General features: G+C 39.6%; 1 protein-coding gene across 1 annotated transcript in view; it reads right to left on the bottom strand.

Moving 5' to 3' along the window:
- Positions 1-1,296: 1,296 nt before the first annotated feature.
- LY75 (lymphocyte antigen 75) overlaps positions 1,297-19,509 on the bottom strand; it is a 47,669-nt gene continuing 29,456 nt past the window's right edge. The window contains exons 23-35 of the mRNA XM_074594325.1: positions 17,970-18,130; positions 17,161-17,290; positions 14,437-14,663; positions 12,531-12,699; positions 11,147-11,308; positions 10,092-10,214; positions 9,454-9,648; positions 8,862-9,082; positions 7,575-7,749; positions 6,905-7,072; positions 5,503-5,625; positions 4,906-5,073; positions 1,297-3,989 (exon numbers count right to left, since the gene is read on the bottom strand). Coding sequence (XP_074450426.1) covers positions 3,805-3,989; positions 4,906-5,073; positions 5,503-5,625; positions 6,905-7,072; positions 7,575-7,749; positions 8,862-9,082; positions 9,454-9,648; positions 10,092-10,214; positions 11,147-11,308; positions 12,531-12,699; positions 14,437-14,663; positions 17,161-17,290; positions 17,970-18,130 — 2,207 coding nt within the window. The 3' untranslated portion in view covers positions 1,297-3,804. The remainder of the gene's footprint in view (positions 3,990-4,905; positions 5,074-5,502; positions 5,626-6,904; positions 7,073-7,574; positions 7,750-8,861; positions 9,083-9,453; positions 9,649-10,091; positions 10,215-11,146; positions 11,309-12,530; positions 12,700-14,436; positions 14,664-17,160; positions 17,291-17,969; positions 18,131-19,509) is intronic.

The raw sequence follows: 19,509 nt of genomic DNA, 5'->3' as shown, positions 1-19,509 counted from the left end.
ACGAATGCTGATTCTGACTTTTAGCAACAAAAATTGTGATGTTTGGGTCTTTTGATTATTTGCAACCACACCAAAAAAAAAACCAATATCACTGATGGGCCATGCAATGTACTTCCTCCTTTCAAAAATGTTTAGATGCGTAACATATGGCCAGAGCAATGAGCAGACGGTGCATTTGGTTTAAAGGAGAGAAAAAAAAAAAAAAGGTAAGAAATACAACTAATGCCTCAGGCCCAAATGGTGCTCATGCATAGGACTTGTGGTTCACTTCTATGTCAGTTATTGATGCAGAAGCGGTGTTAAGATAAAAATGCGGGCTGGTCTGGTGGCAGACGTGGACAAACCTTTCCCTGACAGAGAGTCTTCAGAGACTGGGCAGGATTGAGGCAGGGGAACCAAACCCCACGCTGCTCCGCTCGCCCTGGGAGGAGCTCTGTCCTGACAAGAGGGAGGCCAATGAGGCAGAGGCACCCATCGAGTTTTAAGAGCGCAAAAAACCTTTGCGCATTTACCTGAAGTTGGACAGTTTTCGCCTGCAGCTACCAGCGCCCAGCAGCCCATCCGTGCTCTGAGCTGAAGGAGCTTTAGGATGACTCCCCAACTCCATCGCTCCGTGACCGGGGAAAAGCACTTCATTTCTGTACTTCTGTTTCCCTGCAAATCATCTTCAGCTTTTAATTAATGTTTTTGAAAGAGATGACCTCGTTCATGGTTCTTGCACAACAGGATGTTTCTCCCAGCGAGCCGTTACTGTAGACAAAAATAACACTGCCCTTCGACCAGCGGCCGCCGACTGTGGAGGTCTGGAATTCAGAGTTCAGATGATGCTCAAAAAGAACACATTGCATGCTTTAATTGCAAATGTTACGTGGCTGAAAGTAATTTAACTTTGCCCATATTTTATGAGGAGTTATGCTGGGAGCCCTTAAAAACTGCTTTGGAGCTATAATGGGCCACAAGGTGCGGATGAACTACACCGTGAATGGAGGGAAAAAAAGGCAGAGAATAATGTTCCCTTTCTCTGCAAACCCCAAAGCAGCTTGATAAAGGCTAGGTACAACCATGTGCCATGATAAAGTACGTTTTCAACTGCAAAAAGAAAGTTACTGGCATTCTTTGTTTAAACACATCAAAGATTTTTATTACCTCTAAAGTTTTCTTATCATGGCAAGGCTTGCTTATCTGGGCTAATTGCGATGGCAGCCCCTGTGCTGGGTGCTTTCTTTACCCAGTGATTAATGAGCTGTACCTCAGCTGTGGTAACTGCTTCCACGGAAATAAAACCAGTGTAAGCAGTTTAGTGTTTTATTTAACTTTATTCTTTCAACAACAATACTGCTAAATAATCTTCCTATGTATTTCCAAGGAAGTGGGTTACTCACCTGCACCCAGGCAGTTGTGCTTACTCAAAGAAGAATTACCAGTGATTAGACAACTCGGGCATGATGAAACAAACATGCGAAATGGGGCCTTAAAAAATTATTTACATCGCTCATAAGATTAAAATATACGACTTCTTTTTTATAAAAAGTATATATTCATGTGCGTTGGAGAATTAGGATTTTACTACTCATTTCCTTTTCCCATTTCAGACTCACACCTAAAAATGCTCAAAGTATAAACATCTTATAAAACTAGTAAATCTTAAAACACGAGAATTTGTAAATAATTTTCCCCGCTTACTGCTGTTAGAAAAGGGACAATAAACAACACTACTACTTTTTTTTTTTTTTTTTTTTTTTTTAGTCCATTATGTCAGGAGTCATTCGGCGAAGCACTTTGGCGTATAAGCTCACCCTGAAGACGACAGGAACCCGGCTTTGGTACGTTTCAAACACTTCTCATACCAGGGGAAGTTTAAGGTGGGTGAGGATGATTTTCATCACACCGTAACTAACATCAGAACTACTTTTTTTTTCTTTTTTTCCTACAAGCTACCTCAAGAAAGAAAGAAAACGTTCACAATTGTGCCCGAAGTACCAAACAAACAACAAAAGTGCTTACTTCTTTGATCAGCGAACTACCACAGCGGTTCCTTTACGGTGCCCCTTCAGGCTGCTGCTTTAAAGCAGTATCTACAAGAAGTTCTCTATTTCTCAATACAAATGATAAAACACCTGCTTATCAAAATAGTGCAAACAGGAACAAAGAAAAGTGCCGTCGTCAACGTTAAGTAAACTGCAGGGGGTTGGGGGAGGGGGGGAGGAAAAAGGCGGTTGAACATGACGACCTGGCAGCGCTGCCTCGGAGAGATCAGTAGTACTTTTCTCAGCGCGTCAGACCAAGCCTCTTCCTATTGCTCACGTCGTGCCACCGCGACGCGGGGACGGGATCTGGTCTTTTACGTACCCTCCTTCATAAACGTAAGCGTGCCTCTTCCTTGCGTTGCGCATTAAAAAAGTCTAAAGACTTTTTCAAAACACTAGTTGACCAAATCGTTAGAGAGTAATTGATATGATACAATTCTGTCTTCCCTTTTTCTCTTTATAGCTTTCTCTGGAGTGCATAGAAAAGGCCACAGTGACACATCACATACAAAAATCAAGTTTAAGTTTTATGTAAAATACTCAAGTATTTTTAGTATTTATGTACACAAGTTTATTTACCATACATTCTTTTCTCACTCTTTCCTTAGATATCTCTTTCTCTTGATTCTTGGACAGATGACGTATTTCACCTACGGAGTTAGGCACTTAACCCTAGTATAAATAAGAGTATTAGGGGAAGTAAGAGTCAGGAGGATCTCGTTACAGAAGAAGGAACGCTGTCACTGCAACACTCCTGTCCCTGGGTGTCACAGTGCAACAGATCATGAAACGGAGCAGCTCTTTTCTGCGTTTTGATCTACAAGAAAATCACTCAGGTCTAATTTCAGAGTAGCTTGAAGTTTTTATAGGGCTGAGGCTTTCACTGTGTCTTGAGTTCTGGTTGTTTTTGTCGTTAGCCCTTAATGGGTATTTTTGTTAGCCCTGCTACCACCTTCAGGCGGTAAGAGTAGTTATCTACAGCTTGTCTCAGGCTTCAAATATTCTATGTTTATTAAATTTACTCCTAGATGGTGTGGGCTTAGTTCAGGGTATTCCCCATAACGCTCTGTTCAAAATGTACATTCTACATTCTAAGGAAGATTCTTCTCTCCCCGCTATAACGTGATTTTTTTTGTGTGTCTTTGAGGGGAGGGAGGTGAGTATCAATATGATCTTCCTCCGCTATAGGAAGAAAATTTAAATTCTAGTTGGATGGGAATGAAAGCTTAGCTGTCTGATAACTCCCTTCTCCCCTGCTATGTCAAAATTTATAACTGCTTATTACACAAGTTGTTACACGAAGACAGTTTGTCTCCTATTTATCGCCTTTGTGTTAGCTTCTACAGGGTAACCCAATGCTAGCAGCACGACCCTTACAGTGTATCAGAACGGTACATCATTTGGCGTAAAGTTATTGATTGATAATTGCACAAAGTTACGGAATTCATGCAGCAATTTTAAGTGCATTCATTAAGGTGACGTTGCATGAAGTACTGTTGGCATTAATTACTCCATTAAAAACTCTTTCCAGTAAAAAGAAAATACTGTAAATTAAAAAAATATCACAGAACTCTAGAAACCTTGCACCGTAAATGGCTGAGGCCAAGTGTAAATAATTACCGAGGACTTGAAGAAAAATTGCACTTGTATAAAAGAACAAAATTTAGCCCACATTAATAACCTTCTTATTACTTTTCCAAGAAGTAATAAAACATCAAGTAGTTCATTCCTTATGGCTTCACACGGTGAAGTTCATGCTCAATTGCCGAGAAGTTTCTCAATAGCTGTCTTTTGTGAACACATCCTCAGTTTCATCGTCATTCATCCCTCTTTGATAGCGTACAGAAGAGAAGGCACTCCAGTGAAGGCGCTTCTTTTTATAGAGATACCACACTAATGCGATGATGAAGACTAAGATAATTAGCAGGGCAAATGCTACAGCCACCCCAGTATGATTAGAACCTGTAACAGAACAAAACACAAATAGTTATTCTTTCAGAGTTTTGATAAGAATATTTTATCAGGGCTTTGATGCTTAGGTAGCCCTACACGAATACCGCACACGCTTAGTTGAAATTAAGGCAAACTGCTTCGTCATAGTAATAGCCTTCATCAAGTGGGAAGTTAGGTTCCCATATGAGTCAGCATCTACCAGCTTGTTTTGATCGTTCTGTTGTTAATTTCCTAATCATATTTAGGTTGCAAGGGACCTCTGGAGATTGAAAAAAACCCACTACTAGCAAATGCCACGCTCATTTCAAGGTTTGTATTCTTCAGAAATCTAACGAGTTCCTGGACTCTCTTGGAGTGGAAGGGAATTATGCTTCCCTTGGACTGAAAATATCTTGTTGAGGTCTTCCTTAGCTGCGTGATGTTAAATCTATTCCTGCCTTTCCGCTTCCGTGAAGATGTACACAAGATCAGGCAGATTCCACTGCTGCTCACGAACCCAGGTAAGCGCTTTCTCTCCTGGCCACGGCAGAGCATGAGGAAGCAACACGAGGTCTGAGTTTTTCCTGGAGCTGTGGGCGCCCGTTTCCAAAGTCTTTCTGTTCCCACCTACGCAGATTCACCCATGAGATATACCCTCTGGTAAGAAGCGACAGCAACTACTCTATGCTCTCTTTTAAGTGGAAATTTCTGTTCTCTCCCTTACCCTTTAAGCAGATAGTGAGAGCAGGAGGAGTAAATTCCTAGAGAATTTGTCCCTGAATGCAATTTCACAGCAAAACAGCAAAAGAAGGCTCTTGCTTAAGCAGATACTTGATAGTGAATTGCACTTTCACTATTTCAACACAGACTTTCCTCACCAAAAAAAGAAAATCCTGAATATAGTCACTGCAAAATTCAGTCTCTGCTAAAATCAATGCTTCCATACCTAAAGGAGCTTTACAAACCACTCTGCTTTGACTCTGACTGCAGTCAACTTTGGACCACGTGCCAGTTGTGGACAGGATAACGCTGCATTTTTCATTGACTTCTGCAGTTCTGTTTTCCCAGTTGGCGTAATTAACTGATGAGCCGTCAAGCCAGTTCAGGGACTGATCTGTTAGGAAAAAAAATTTGCTTAGTTTAGATCACCAAAACACGCTGTAATGCTACACAATCTCATTCACAATCTATTCACTTCTTTACATTGTGAAAAGGAACAGGGCTGACTGACTATCCTGTATATTAAGAGCAGTAAATATGAACACATGGCTTTGATGCATTTGCAGCTTAACTATTAGGCACCAACGACAGCATTGGGGAAAACAAATTTCAGTGCCTCCTGATTATCTTCGGCGTGCAACAGAAAAGACTTAATCTACAATGAAGTCCAAAAGGCTTCATAATGCTAAATGAGGGATTCCAACCTCAGGCAGCAGTGACTGTAGGTTATCAACACTACAAAACTGTATTCTTATTTGAGGATTTATGTGGGTTTATTTACCACATGAAACACTCATGCTCATACACAGTTGCTATTTATTACCCTTGGAGCTCTGAGCGAGGCCAAGCCACACGTTCTTGGTGATGAGATCATTTTCCTTTATGTGTGTGCTCACAAATGCATTTTCTTCAGCATCCCCTATAGTCAGCAGGGTTGATGAGGGATCTACGGGGAAGAGGAAACTGGTCAGGAATTATAACTTCAGAGATTTTTTTCATTGCACTTGTACATTGAGTTTTCTGTGGGAACAATTATTATGAGAAAAGATTTGCTGATCTGGGCTTGTGAAATTAGCTTGAGGTAATCTGCAGAATAGAGACATAACCCCCCCCTATTTCCTAAAATACAGCACATTATACAAGACTGCTTCACATGACTGGTTACTCAAGCAGGTCATACAAAATAAAGTGGGAATAAACTTACTGCAGCTGTGGACTTCATACATGGAAGGTATCAAAAGATATGGCACATTCAGAATTACTAGACTTGCCCAAGTAATAAGCCCTTTTCAAAAATATAGTTGAACAAAAGCTCAGCATTCTGCTGAGTCAAGTCAATTTCTAAATCAGTCCCTCATTGTGCCTTGGGTCTTTATACAGAGTATTATAAGGAATAAGAGGGAGGAAAGTGTATACTGGAGACAGGCTCAGAGTGTACCCATTCTTTAAAAGTACATACAAATATATGCCAGAAGCTTAAATTTAGAGAAAGATCACTTTCTCTTTCAACTACCAGGCCAGTAGGACTCAACAGAAAACTGCATCCAGGACCGGGACTCCTTGCATTCTTCTTTCTCATCCTACAGAGCGAGTTCAACTTCACGTCATAACATAATTCAATAAAAGTTATGACAGTCACTAGCTTCTATGCTAAGAAGGTGATTAAAAATCCTGTGAGACTGCTTAACATCATCTTCCACAATACCCCACATAGCTTACCAAAGAAGAGAGAAAATCCTTTAATTTGACATAAAATTTTTAGTGATGTTATATGCTTTAATAATAGTATCTATGAAGTATGTACTTTGAACCATTTGATAGGTTAGCAAGCTCACTATTAGCAAGCAGATAATGCAAGCATATAATAAGAAAGCACTGCTAATACCACTAACTTCAAAACACAATAAAGTTAATTGTATGCAAATAAAATGGTTTCCTCCAAACTGTAAGCCTTACGTTCCTGAATCCTCTATCAATGGCTCTCTGCATTTTACAGGCAGATATCCATGTGCCAAACAATCAGCACATTGTAGAGTTTTATCAAGAACCTTAATCAGATGTTCAAAAATGAAGCTCGCTATTACTTTTCCTAAACTAAAGAAGCATGAAAACTGAAGTATAACCAGTATAGGTTTTTTGGTTTGGGTTTGTTGTTTTTTTTTCTTTCTTCTTTTCAAATAATGAATTGATTACAAGTTGCAATGTGATAACGAGTCTAAACATACTCAGTTTCTGGCAGACTTTCTTAGCATCTTCCACGTTATATACTGAGAAATTGTAGAACGCCATGTCAAATGCGTAACAGTGATCCTTATACTGTATCCATTGTAGGGTACCGCCAGTTTGTGGGCACCCTGGAGCTCTGCTCACTTGCTTTGGCTGTAATTGTCTCTCTGCAAAGAAAAAAAAAATAAATTGATGTTATTTCTGCCTCAGCAGTTTGTGCACAGTCTCTTTGTAGTAACAGGACAGTAAGTATTAACTTACTGACTACTTCTCCCAACAACCGTGATTCAATTCCTTCTTCATGTGTCAGATGAATTTATTTGCAGGCGAGCATAAGACATGTCCCAAAGGCTCGGGAGCCATTTTTTCTTGCCTTTTAGGGGGTTTTGAAGTTTGGTGCATGTGTTTGATAAGGATTACTGTTCAGAAAGGATGCATATAGTTTGATATTGGTATCACAGGTGAGCAAAAAGTGACCAGGATTGGTTCAGATTTTCACTACTGGAATGGAGAGAATTAATCTCCCTTAAGTATTAAAAAGCGGTTTATTGTTCCTGATAGACAACTCTTCTTAAAGAGGGAATCATGTGTTGTATTTCAGCCTTCATTTCTAGTTCTAAATGCAACATGTAGAGACAAAATATGCAAAATATTAAAAATAACACTTACTGTTTGGAGTGCTATAGCAAATGGCACCTTCAGCAACACTTGTACATTTTGTACGGTTCCAAGATCCTTTAGTATCCAACAGAACACAGTTCTCAGTAGTATTTGAGTTCTCTAATTCCCAAGGATAATAGTCAAAGTCGCTTCCATCTGACCATTCAAAATTAGCTTTACTTCCCTAATTAAAGAAAAACCCCACATATAGTTGTGGTTTAAATCTTGTCAGTCATTAGTAAGTCATGTAGCAACATTTATCTCTTGTAGAGTGATAAATTAAAATACAGGTGGCCTCATTTTCTAAATCCATACTAAATAAATGTACAACATAGTGTGCATTTTCCAATCACGTCCAATCAATTCTTAACATAGAAATCCTGCTTATTTGTGGGAACTGAGAAAGTGGTGCAGCGTGTCTGTAAACCTGCGATGTGCCTTGTTTTATTCTACAGGAAACATGTCTCTCAACTTCATCCTGCTGTTTCATTTAAGCAGTCTGTCTTCCTTGCTAGGAACGTTATTAGATACGTTGCAAACTGCTAAACTGTCGAGGCGGCCTCGCTGAGTAAAGCTGGCCAGCTCGGGAACGGTTTGCTGTGCTAGCTCCTACTTCAGAGTCACTGCTGGAAACTCGAGACGATGAAAGGTCAAGTTGTGAGAAGCAGAGGGACCCATTCAGACCAAAGGAGGGGCAGAGGTAGCAAAGGTATGCGTAGAAATCACACAGAGGGATATTTTTGCCATTTAACTGCCATGGCCAGGTCTGGGGAGCAGGGTTGGGGCCACAAGCTTTTGGCTCCAAGGTTAAGCAGACAGAGGAGGAGGAAGATCTGCAGCTGCCTCCGGCTTTGCCTCCTGGGAGAAGGGACACGTAACTTGCTAGAGAGCCAGTTCCTGAACTGCCTTGGAGAGCCAGTCCTGACCCGGACTCAACAGGCTCCATACAGCCCTGTCTGACTCTATTTGCTGATGGAATCCGATCCTACAGAGGGCCATAAGTCTGGAGGCCCCAAAGGTACTGTTGCAAACTGCACTTCGTTGTGCCACAAGGCACGATGTGAGACTTTTACGTTATTTAAAATTTCAAGGATTCGGAAAAATATCTCAGTGTGGCTACATACACTAAAATGTAATATTCTTTAACACGTTACATGGGGTTGAAAAAGTAGGTAATTTAGTACATGGAACAGAAATTATGAGAAACTGGAAAAAAGCATCAGAAAATATTTCCTATCCTGTGCAGAAAACTATTTACAAGCTCTGTTACTGAGGTTACCAACAGCATATACTTACATCATGAATGGACAGCCCAAGCCACAGAGGATAGCCATCCTGCTTGACAATGTCTTCTAGAAATAACTGTTGTGATTCGCTGTGTACGCTTGCTAAATCACTCCTATTGTGTTTGCATTCTCTCAATGCCTCATACCATGTTAATTTTTTCTGAAGGATCCTGTATGTCCTGTTTCCGTGTGGAATAGACTCAGGCAATGGAGGCTTGTGCTGTTGGGGTCCTAATTTCAAAGAATAAGACGAGAAGTTCTGTGCAATTCATTCATGTTACTAGGAACATACGGAAAGCATTAAAATCCACCTACGTCAATGCAAGTCAAGCATTCAAGTGTTTGGTACAAGCAAGCAAGTTATCTTTTGCTACTTTGAACACTGAGAGCAGTTGATGGGGGAGAACAGCAAAGATATTCCTCTGATGAGAGCATTACAGCAGCGATGCACAGACTGACCGTATAACCCCAGAAGCCCACCCCTGCCGTGCCATGCGTTTCACAGGGAGCAAAACCAAAGCCTTAGATAGCAGGTACTGTAGAACCAGGACTTAAATTACAACCCTCATCCAACACTACACAAAGTCTTCTCCACTACTCACCCCTTTCGATTTTGCAGGCGAGAATACTGTACACATTGTAGTGATGAGCATGCCAACTTTGAGAATAATTATAAATATCCCAAAAACCATCAAGATTTACACCAGCAAAAAAGCTGTTCTTCTTTATGTCAGGCCTTCCCAGCCTCCAGTTATTGTAAGTCAGATGAGTTTCATCATACCACTTGAGAACTTTATCTGTGGAAAACATTACGTATTTATGAAAACATTGGCATTATGTGTACAAATACCACTTCACTTTGAATATATTAATGACATTAACAGATATTCACTTTGGGAAAAAAATGCAGCAACACTCTTAAGTTACTCTAAATCAGTTACATATACAATGCTATATATGTTAGCATTACCCATCCAGGCCCTTTTAAGTCCCACTTTCCCCCAAAATCAAACCTAGACTAAACAGAACATAGTGGATCTAATTATCACTCAAACAGAAAGCACGTCCAGTTATTTTCTGCTAGAAGATAAATACAAATGTAAACCATTATTATAGGTTTGCATTCGGTTAGGCTTTAGTTGTATACTGAAACGTGCAAGAAACATACACTTAAAATGCTGCAAACTTTGCCTCCAATTCAGTTAAGAAAAAAAAAAAACAACACACACTTAAATCTTACCATTGTCATCATAAATCACACCCAGCCAGACCCACATAGCCAGACCGCTGAATGAACGAAGCTGCTCAGTAACAAAGTTATTCTCTTCTTCGTCTCGAACGCTCAGAACAAATGCTTCTGGGTCTGTTGGAAATTTTTTAGAATTACTTGCTTACAAATTCACCTTTCAGTTATAAAATAAATTAAATTTTTTTTGCTATTGTTGTTAATGATTATTACAGATAGGTCAAGAATGTGTAAAGGCTAGACCTTTATAACATAATAACTAAACAAATAGTGCAAAAACAATTTTCAAAGGTATTACCAACAGTGCCTCCCCGGTCTTGTGGATAAATGAAAGACATTAGCTCCAGAAATATTTTTGGGTTCTACTATCACTTCAAGTTCTATGTAGTAAAAAGTCTCTGCATAGAACACAAAAATATCAGCAACCTTCCCTGATTTTCTTGAACTGCCTAGTGGAGAAACGGTATTACGAAAAAGACTGACTTGAAATCAGTTCATGAAAAATAAAAACAGCTTCTGGGAAGATGCACGTCTGAAGTGGCACGAGCAATGGTTTAATATGAGGGAAGCTGTTCCTAAGCTTACGCTTTGTTCAGGATGGAGAGGAAAAGCCCACGTGCTTTTCTGAATTTGACTATTCTCAGACTGTTCATTGTGTTCACCTAAGCAAGAGAGGCAGGGGGGGAACCCCCAGGAACTAAATGTGACTGTAAAGCCAGAATGTTGCCAAGGGGATAACAGTTACCCAACCTATTTAAAATTAAAAGAGGAAAAAAAACACAAACACAGCTTTCCAATTTTTCAGAGATCTGAGAACTCCTAGCCACCTCTCTCTCAATTTCTCCTACCGATGGCTCCGGCAATTTTTATGAGAGCAGTGCAAGGGCAAACGGCATTAGGCAGCGCAACGCTAACGCACATTTCCAAATGCTACAACCTTTCTCAACGCTCACTTTGCTGTCATTGTAAGACAGTGACTCAGATCTAAAACTCATCTCCCTCAAGCTGATATAAGTCCATAAATACCTGTAATATGACAAAGTACTTACTCATTTTCTTGCACAAATGATGAGCTTCTTGAGACTTCAGTTCTCTCCATCTATTTTTTGTTATCATAAAAGTGTAACAATTGTTTCTAAATGATATCCAGGGCGTATTTTTAATCTTATGTGGGCACTTCACTTGTGTAACTTGTTCTTTTTCAGTCTTCTCTGAAGAAGGGAAAGATGACATCCAGGACACGATTTAATAACAATGCTTAGCCTTACACACCACAGAACTCTTTCAGGTACCATTCAGAAACATGCAAGACAAATTAAGCGTCATCCTCTAAATGCATAACACATTGCTGCTTTCAGTTTCCTCATAACGGTGATTTTTTTAAGTACAAAACCAGCAGTAAGCATTATCAAAGAATACAGATGCTTACAACTTTTCGTAATTAGTGCATTATACAGGTTTAAGAATAAAATCCTTGCATAAAAGTGCTAAGTGTGGACCAATAAATAAATTGGTCTTATTGCCTATTGTAGGAAGTCAGATCACCATTAAAAAATTAATACTTCGTAGCTGGCAACACTTCTCAGTTCCGTGGCTTTATGTAATACTTGGGAAGCGAGAAGGACTCTTCCTGCAGTTGCTCACAGTGCAAGCACAAAATAGTTAAGGATGTCATAATGCCAAGTGCACACTTCACTGTGACTCAGTATGTACAACAATAGCTTAACTGCGTCCTCTTACGGGAAAAAAAAAAAAAAAAACCAAAACCAAACAAATTATAATGGTCTCACAAGGAAGAAATCTGTGATGATCTCTCAGAAAGATCTTGTTTATTTTTCAGAAGGGGGCTGTGCCATGTATGTATCCCCCTCAAAAAAAGATGTCCTGCTATATACCAATTACAGCAAGTCAGGTAGGGATATATTTAGAAGGGTTTTGTGAACTGCAGGTGACTCTAATTTACACCTTTCAGTGTAGAAAGAGCAGTGACTACCTGCTCTCTTTCTTCTCCAGGTAGTCGTGTACCTCCTCCCCGTACAGACTTCCATGTCTGAAGGGATTTCAGGAGGTCCCGATGTTAAGATGTAGAGAGGTAGCTGAATCCTCTTCCGCATGCAAGCGGGAGAGATTAGTATGCAACAATCTTACAGAAACAGCGCAAAGGTAGAATCAGCTGACGATATAAAGGGTACAGCCTGGCCCAAAGCACCCATGCCAAATTAATTTCTAAGGAACATGTGGATTAAAACCAAACAGGTGCATGCTCCCCCTATTTGAAGTTTGCTTCTTTTTTTCCTGGCATGCAAACCTGCTTGTCCGAGGAAACGTAAGTTAAAAAAAGTTGTAATTTTGAAGTTACAATCTGCAATTAGCAAATATGCTTCATAATAAAACAACATTCAGCTTTTGTATGTATTATGCTAGGATACATACTTTCTGACGCGTAGCAAATAGCACCTCGATTTTCAGAGGAACAGTCAGAAGTTTTCCAGAAGCCATCAGTATCCAAAAACACACACTCTTCGCTTGTTTCTTCATCATCATCAGACCAGCGACTAAAACTAACATGTTTCCCATCCAGCCAGCCATAATGTTTTCCACCCTAACATTGTGTAAGTAAGAGGGATGAGCTTACATAGTAAAAAATATTAGGTACAGAAAACGACACGGTAATATATTTACATTGCCTACACATTTAGAGTGTCTCTGGTGAGAACCACAAGTGTTTCACTGCCCTCGCGTTCTGATCTGCCGCTCACAACAAAACAAGCTTCGTTAAGTTTTGCAGTTGCAAAAAATATGATTTAGCTGAAGCGGATGGCAAATTATCCAATGTTGCTACTTAACTACTGTGCTTATGGAGGAAGGCCTGGCAATGAGGTGTCTGTATTACATCGTTTTCATCTGCAAATCAATGGTGGATATAATTATCTGGTCCTGGAAAACTGATAATATCTGAAAATAAGGCCCAGTCTCAGTTACTCCACGCTGAGTTGAAAATAATCTATTAAATACTTAACTGATTTAATAAATCAGACATGTTCCTGCCCTGGAGGATGCAGGGCTAGTAAGAAAAACCCTACATACAACAAGCACACCATCCTTTAAGAATCTAATATTTAAACGTTTTCTTCAGGAAATCCCCCTGACGCTTTTTAATTTAATTTATCTTGTATCTTTCTCTTGCGTCTATAATTCCAACACTGGAATAACAAGTTCTGTTGACCAGTATCATTATAATTTCCTTTCATGTGACTTTTTAATTCTGCCCAAATAACAAAGTGTTGCAATAGCGAAAAGCTAGTGCATGCCTGAGTTGTACGCAGCAAAATGAATCATTTGATTTTCACTTACAGATAAAGATTCAAAAGAGGAGCGAAAATAGGTTGTTCTGGTTTCCCTGTGTTCACTAAGATTAAATGCTTGTTTCCTTTAAAATGTATTATCGATAAAGTATATACCCAAATTTCTATTTCCCCCCTGCTACTTTGCCTAGAATACTCGGTGCCCATTCCTGAATTAGGAAGATCACAACACCACAGAGGCTGAGAGCGCACCATCAGCCTTTGTAGCTAAGGCACTTCTCAAATAAATTTTACCTTTTTTCTTCCAATTATCTCAAGACTCACGTGCTTCACAAAAAAGATAAACCCTGCAAGCAAACCCAAGCCATTTCATTAACAGCTGAGAAAGCTCTCGATCCACAATGAGGATCTTCAAGAGGTCCTCTGGCTAATAAAGGCTAAGTAGTACCTCCTGTATTGACTTTTCTGAAGACAAAACAAACAGGAAAAAAAAAATAATAATCCACTGATCTATCTCAGAGACATCTCCCTCTAACTCAAAATGAAGGCACAAATAACATGAAGTAACAACAGAGTCTAAGTTAAGCTTTAGAAATGTTATCTCCAGAAGTGCTCAATGATTCATTTTAGATTTTACTTGCCACTTCTAGTTTCTTCCTTTTAAAACAGATTTTGGGCTGTCTTTCTAGAGTGGTACTGTAAACAGTGGCAACGATGTTCATTAGCAAGAGACACAAAGATGATTCAGTGATCTGTGATGCTGGTACCCTACAATATATCCCCCTTGATTCTATAATCTTTTAAAAGAATTGTCTACTCATCATCAATCTGTCCAGTGGAGTTCAACAACTATATAACTTGGAAAACTGAAGATTTAGAATATTAATCTTGAGACCTTCCAGATGGTTATCCCTAAGTGAAAACAGTCACTCCAGAAGTTATTTTTTCATTGCAATTTTTTTTATCCCAGTTTCCGTTTCACACAGCTCTAAAAATTACCTTAAGCCACAGGGTGAGGGGAAAATAAAACTTACGTCTCTGCTGAAGAGTCCAATCCACAGTGGGTGATTACGAAGGGCAGCCTGAACAGCAAGAAAAGCCTGCTGGAACTGATCTGTGATGCTCACCAGCTGCATCTTGTTACTTATGCATGCAGCCATGGCATCATTCCAGGACAAATTCTTCAGAATGACCATGTATTGAACATCTTGATAGGTCAATGTTTCATTAAAGACTTGCTCTGCCTGGTTATCAGCAGTTCCTATACATAAGAAAGAAATCCAGTTATTAGGTGGTTAGACACTGGAATATATTTTAAACTCCCAATTTCTCTGTAACAAACACAAAAACCTGCTTGAATTCCCCCCAAAATAACTCTTAGACAGTAGATTATGCTAGTGATTATAGCTAGAAGCAAGTATCTTTGACACTTTATATAGAAAATATATAAAAGAAAAAAATAAGAAGGATTATTTTCACCAAATCTATTTTATATATATATATCTCTCAACTTAGGTTCACATCTTTTTATATTTACTATTTTTAACTAACTGGTAAATGTTAAGAATCCTATTTATTCAATTAAAAACATATTCTAGAACTCTAATTAAATACAAGAATGGGAGAGAGCGACTGCTCTGCTGCTATATAGCAACAGCCAAACTTGACTCATTTATCTCTGTGGAGACTGTGGATTTATGCTTACGCGAATCTAATGAGCCACAAAAATGGTCTATGCAGATCTTGCAGTGTCCAGCACAGTCCCAGAATTCCTTACTGCCATCCATGGGTATAGTGGGAATTGATTTTGCCTCCACGTGCGCTTAACTAATTGCAGAAAATCCACCTTACACAGGGAGGGGTATAATTCACGATTTGTGCTCTAAGCACCGAATGTTATCAGTTATCAGCATCATACTGAAGGCATACAGCTCAGCGATGCATAGCAACTGCAGTTAATAAAAGATGCGAACATTCCCACGGGTGGTAAATTAAAGCATGCAAACCTGGGAAGCCCAAAAATTTTATCCAAAACCAAAAATAAATTGGCTTTTCAAAAGGGAGTAAACCCCTGACATTTAGAATATCTCAAGCAGAAAAAGGCTCACGGGGCGGGGGGAATTAAAAAGCACTCTATAAATAAGAGGATATAAATGGCTGATTAACAGGCTGACAGGGCCATTTTCCAAAACACGAGAAGACAGAAACATAGTATTAATTTGATATTTATACGCAATTTACAGCTCTCAATAGATCAGAAAAGTGACAAGGCTGAAACTTCGTTAGAAGTGGTTTGTGTCTGCTGCCAAATGCTTTCACTTAGTCAACAGCTACAAAAAAAGAACCACGGAACCAAGGGTGCCATCACACATCAAGGGGTACCAAACTGGAAACAAGGTAGTAAGGAAAGTGTCCATTTTTGAAAGAAGTAATTGCTGATGATTAACATCTCAAGAAGTTCTGCAAATCACAATCATGCCAAGATTTCCCAGGAACCTGAATCATCTTTTTCCCTAGGATAAAGCCTTAGGCAACCTAGACTCTCTCATAGCTATCCCTGCACCCTGCTGAGGTCCCTTGCAGCCAGAATTATCCTTAGATCCCTAATACAACGATGATATAAGACCAGACCGTACCAGGACACATTCTCTGGCAGTCCAAAACCCCTTCTCATTAACCTTCTACAGCTGTAGTTAGAAAGGAGTGCTTAGTATTTTAGTCAGCCCTGACTAGTAAGATATTGATCTACACAGATACATTGTCGACCTCATATTAATAAAACCCCTCCTTTTCGAATGTTCATGACTACATCTCTTCCATCCAGACTTCTAATCTGGACACTTGGAATTTCTGAAGTATTTGGCACTGAAGTAAAGAAGATTTTTTGTGTTAAATGGAGAGGGAAATCTCTGAGTATTTGAGAATGAAGAAGGTGGGCACATTCTTGGGTGCTTTGCACACCTGTTTTTTTGGGTTTTTTATTTTAGAGAACAGCATGTTAGTTACTGAAGAGGATTATTTACATAGAGGAACATACTCAGAAGTGGGTATGCTGAACATTAGCTCATAGCAGTAATTAAATGCGTGTAATAGCTATATGCGTTTGATCTGATTCCAGTAATGAATGTCGACCAACCCACACGGCTACATCAGAATATTATTCTTAGTTCAGATTAAGAAAACCCACTCACACCAACGGATCTGTATGAAGCTAGGGAAAGATGCATCACTCCAAATTAGCACTCTCCATGTATGCCCACAGGGTTTGCTCTGGGGAGACCGATTTCAACATTAAGAGTATATGATACCTCATATTCTGGTAGTGCTAAAAAACACAGGATATGTTTAAGGAGGATACAAATATTGCAAGATTCCTTCTCAGGGCTTCTCACTTCCAAAGTTCTGAAGAGGAAAAACGAGTCACTTGTTCCACCCCTTGGTGTACATCACCTCTATACCCACAGAGCATTAAAGCCCCATCTGCTGAAGTGTGGTTCCATTGAAACCACACAGAGTCTCTCAGGAAAACAGATTCCCTTTGAACCGGGCTATGAAAAACAAAGGGGAAAAACTCCAAAAGGCTGATAAAATAGGTCCCAGATCATCCTCCACACTCTGCTTTTCCAAAATTTACCTTCTGAGTCTCTACAAGAATCTTGCTCTTCAAGTGCAACAATTTACATGCATTAAAGGTCTCCTGGTACACGTATCTTAACTGCAGACTCTGGCTGTAATTTATTTTGACTCTTCAGACTTACCTGTAGGCCGCTGGCATATACCCAAGAAGTGTCTGTCAGCACAAGCAGTGAAATTCCATGTTCCAACATACTGTGATTTGGGATCATTGAGGATTACACCACACTGATTGTTAAATTCTTCATCAAAAAGCTGAAAGTCAGAAAAATGCTTATCGGACTCAAATAATGCATAAACATACTTGTGTAGAGAAGGTGAAGTAACACGAGGCTCGGAAAACCTGAGCTGTCTGAACTCGTTTAAGAAGTTTCAAAGGAGTGGTGCAATACAGTTTACCTATTTTACAAAGACTATCAGGTGCCTGGACTCAAAAAGAATTTGTAAGTTAAATATGGGGAAGAATATTAAATGAAATGATTTAACACTTAAAATATATCTTGTTTGAAGGTGTGATTCGACTAAATTTGTTATGTTTCACCTTGGGTAGAGCAGCGAGCAAAATACCGATGTATAATGGTTCACAGATGCATTCTTCATGTAACTGAACCAAGTATTACTGATGACATCTTTTCGATGACTGTTTTCATGCAGTCTTTAAATTGCAAATAAAAGTTCCAAGAGAGTCCCTACAGAGTTGTTTCAGCTTTTTTCCTTCATCCTTCAGTGTTTCATATCTCAGTTCAGTTGTCATCCAAATAAAGCTAAACAGAACTCCATTACTGTCAGTCACCCTGTTTGCCAGTTAAAACCACTAACTGGGGAATGTCATCTGTTAACATACGTTTTGGATCTTTTTTTTTTTTTTTTCATACAGTCAATATTCCAAGTTTCATCACTCTATAGTCAAGAGAAGTCAAAAGTCCGAACTTACGTCCAGTGGAATTTTCCTTAGTCTTCCCGTCAAGAGTGGGTGAAAGTTACTATACAACAGTCTACTGTCATCTATCCATTTGTTTTCCCTTGTGCTGAACAGAAACTGCAAACCAATCCAAATATCTTTTGGCATACCAGGAAGCAAGGACGTTATATGATCTGTTGAGCAGAACAGTAAATGTACATATTGTGGTTCAGAACAACGGTAAACATCTGAAAAAACACTTCACGTAAGATAATGAAACCCCCATTTGTATTAACTTCATTTTCCCAGCCCTTTATGATTGCCAAATGCTCATCATCCTTTCCTTCCATAAGATAGCAGCTTTCATGTTGATTTTATCTGAAAGGAGCAGACTATTGGTATTCATCCTCCAAATTCTCGTCTGAGGAGCAAGGAGTGGATTTAACCTGTTTCTCTGAACACTTTGTATTCTTGCACTTCCACCCAAATTTCAGAAGCTGCTTTTCCCCAGGGTCTGCAAGATCTTCTATTGTCTCCCTGCAGAGATACTAGAAGAGCTCCCTCCTGCCCTCTCTGAATTGGTTGGACTCGATGACCTTAAGGGTCCTTTCCAACCCTGAAGATTCTGTGAATTGACTGAGGAAGTTTGATCTCCCATCTTCCTCTCCTACTGATGTATACCACAAATCAGAGCCATTCCTTGGATTCCGGCAGAGTTCGCCCACCCCACCACCAGAGGAAGCAGGACAGGACAAAGGAAGTGAGGTTTAGTTTGAAAAAATTCAGCCAGGAACACCTTAAATGAGACCCCTCTTAGTGAGCATTCTGGCACCCAACAGTGGGCTTTGGGAACCCCTCAGCCACCAAAGGCATTCACTGAGCTTGTCTAGATTAGGAAGACAAATTGAACCTACATAATTAGCTACTGCTGACATGTCTTAACTATTGGCCACACGCCAGACTAGCCTCAGCCTATTTTCTGAGCTAGACAAAGGCATTGAATATTTACATGTCAGAGCTAGCCAGCCGCCTAATGCCACTGGGAAGGGCAGAAGCAGCCTACAGAAAGAGCCATGCTTCTTTAAGAGGACTGTGACTTCCTTCCATATAGACTGCCTCCGCCACAGGGAAGGAAGAAAAACAAACAAGAAACAATAACAAACACTTCCATATGCACCAAACCAGACAGAAGATCCCCCTGCGTAAGATTTCAGAATGGCTACTCTTTTGCAATCTTAAAAGCATCCAAAACCACACAGGTTTCAGACATGTATATTACTATATGATTACAACCCTATTCCTCCCCAATAATAGCAAAAAAAAAAAAAAAAAAAAAAAAATCACCATTCAGCTGCTACCTGCAGGTACACTAATGGCCCCCCCTAGACCACTTCCCAGTCCCAATATTCCATTTGGCAAGAGGTTATTTGCTTATAAAGAAAACATGCTCGGTGCACTGTACAGAATTCAAATGAGCTACTTCAGATAAACCCGCGGAGCACTGTTAGTTATCCACAAGAATCCAGGTGCAAATACAGCTGTCTCATTCAGCAGTTTACCGCTGAACATTACT

The sequence above is a fragment of the Larus michahellis genome, chromosome 7 (genome assembly GCF_964199755.1).
Source record: "Larus michahellis chromosome 7, bLarMic1.1, whole genome shotgun sequence".
NCBI lineage: Eukaryota > Metazoa > Chordata > Aves > Charadriiformes > Laridae > Larus > Larus michahellis.
This window is presented reverse-complemented; position numbering and strand designations above follow the sequence as displayed.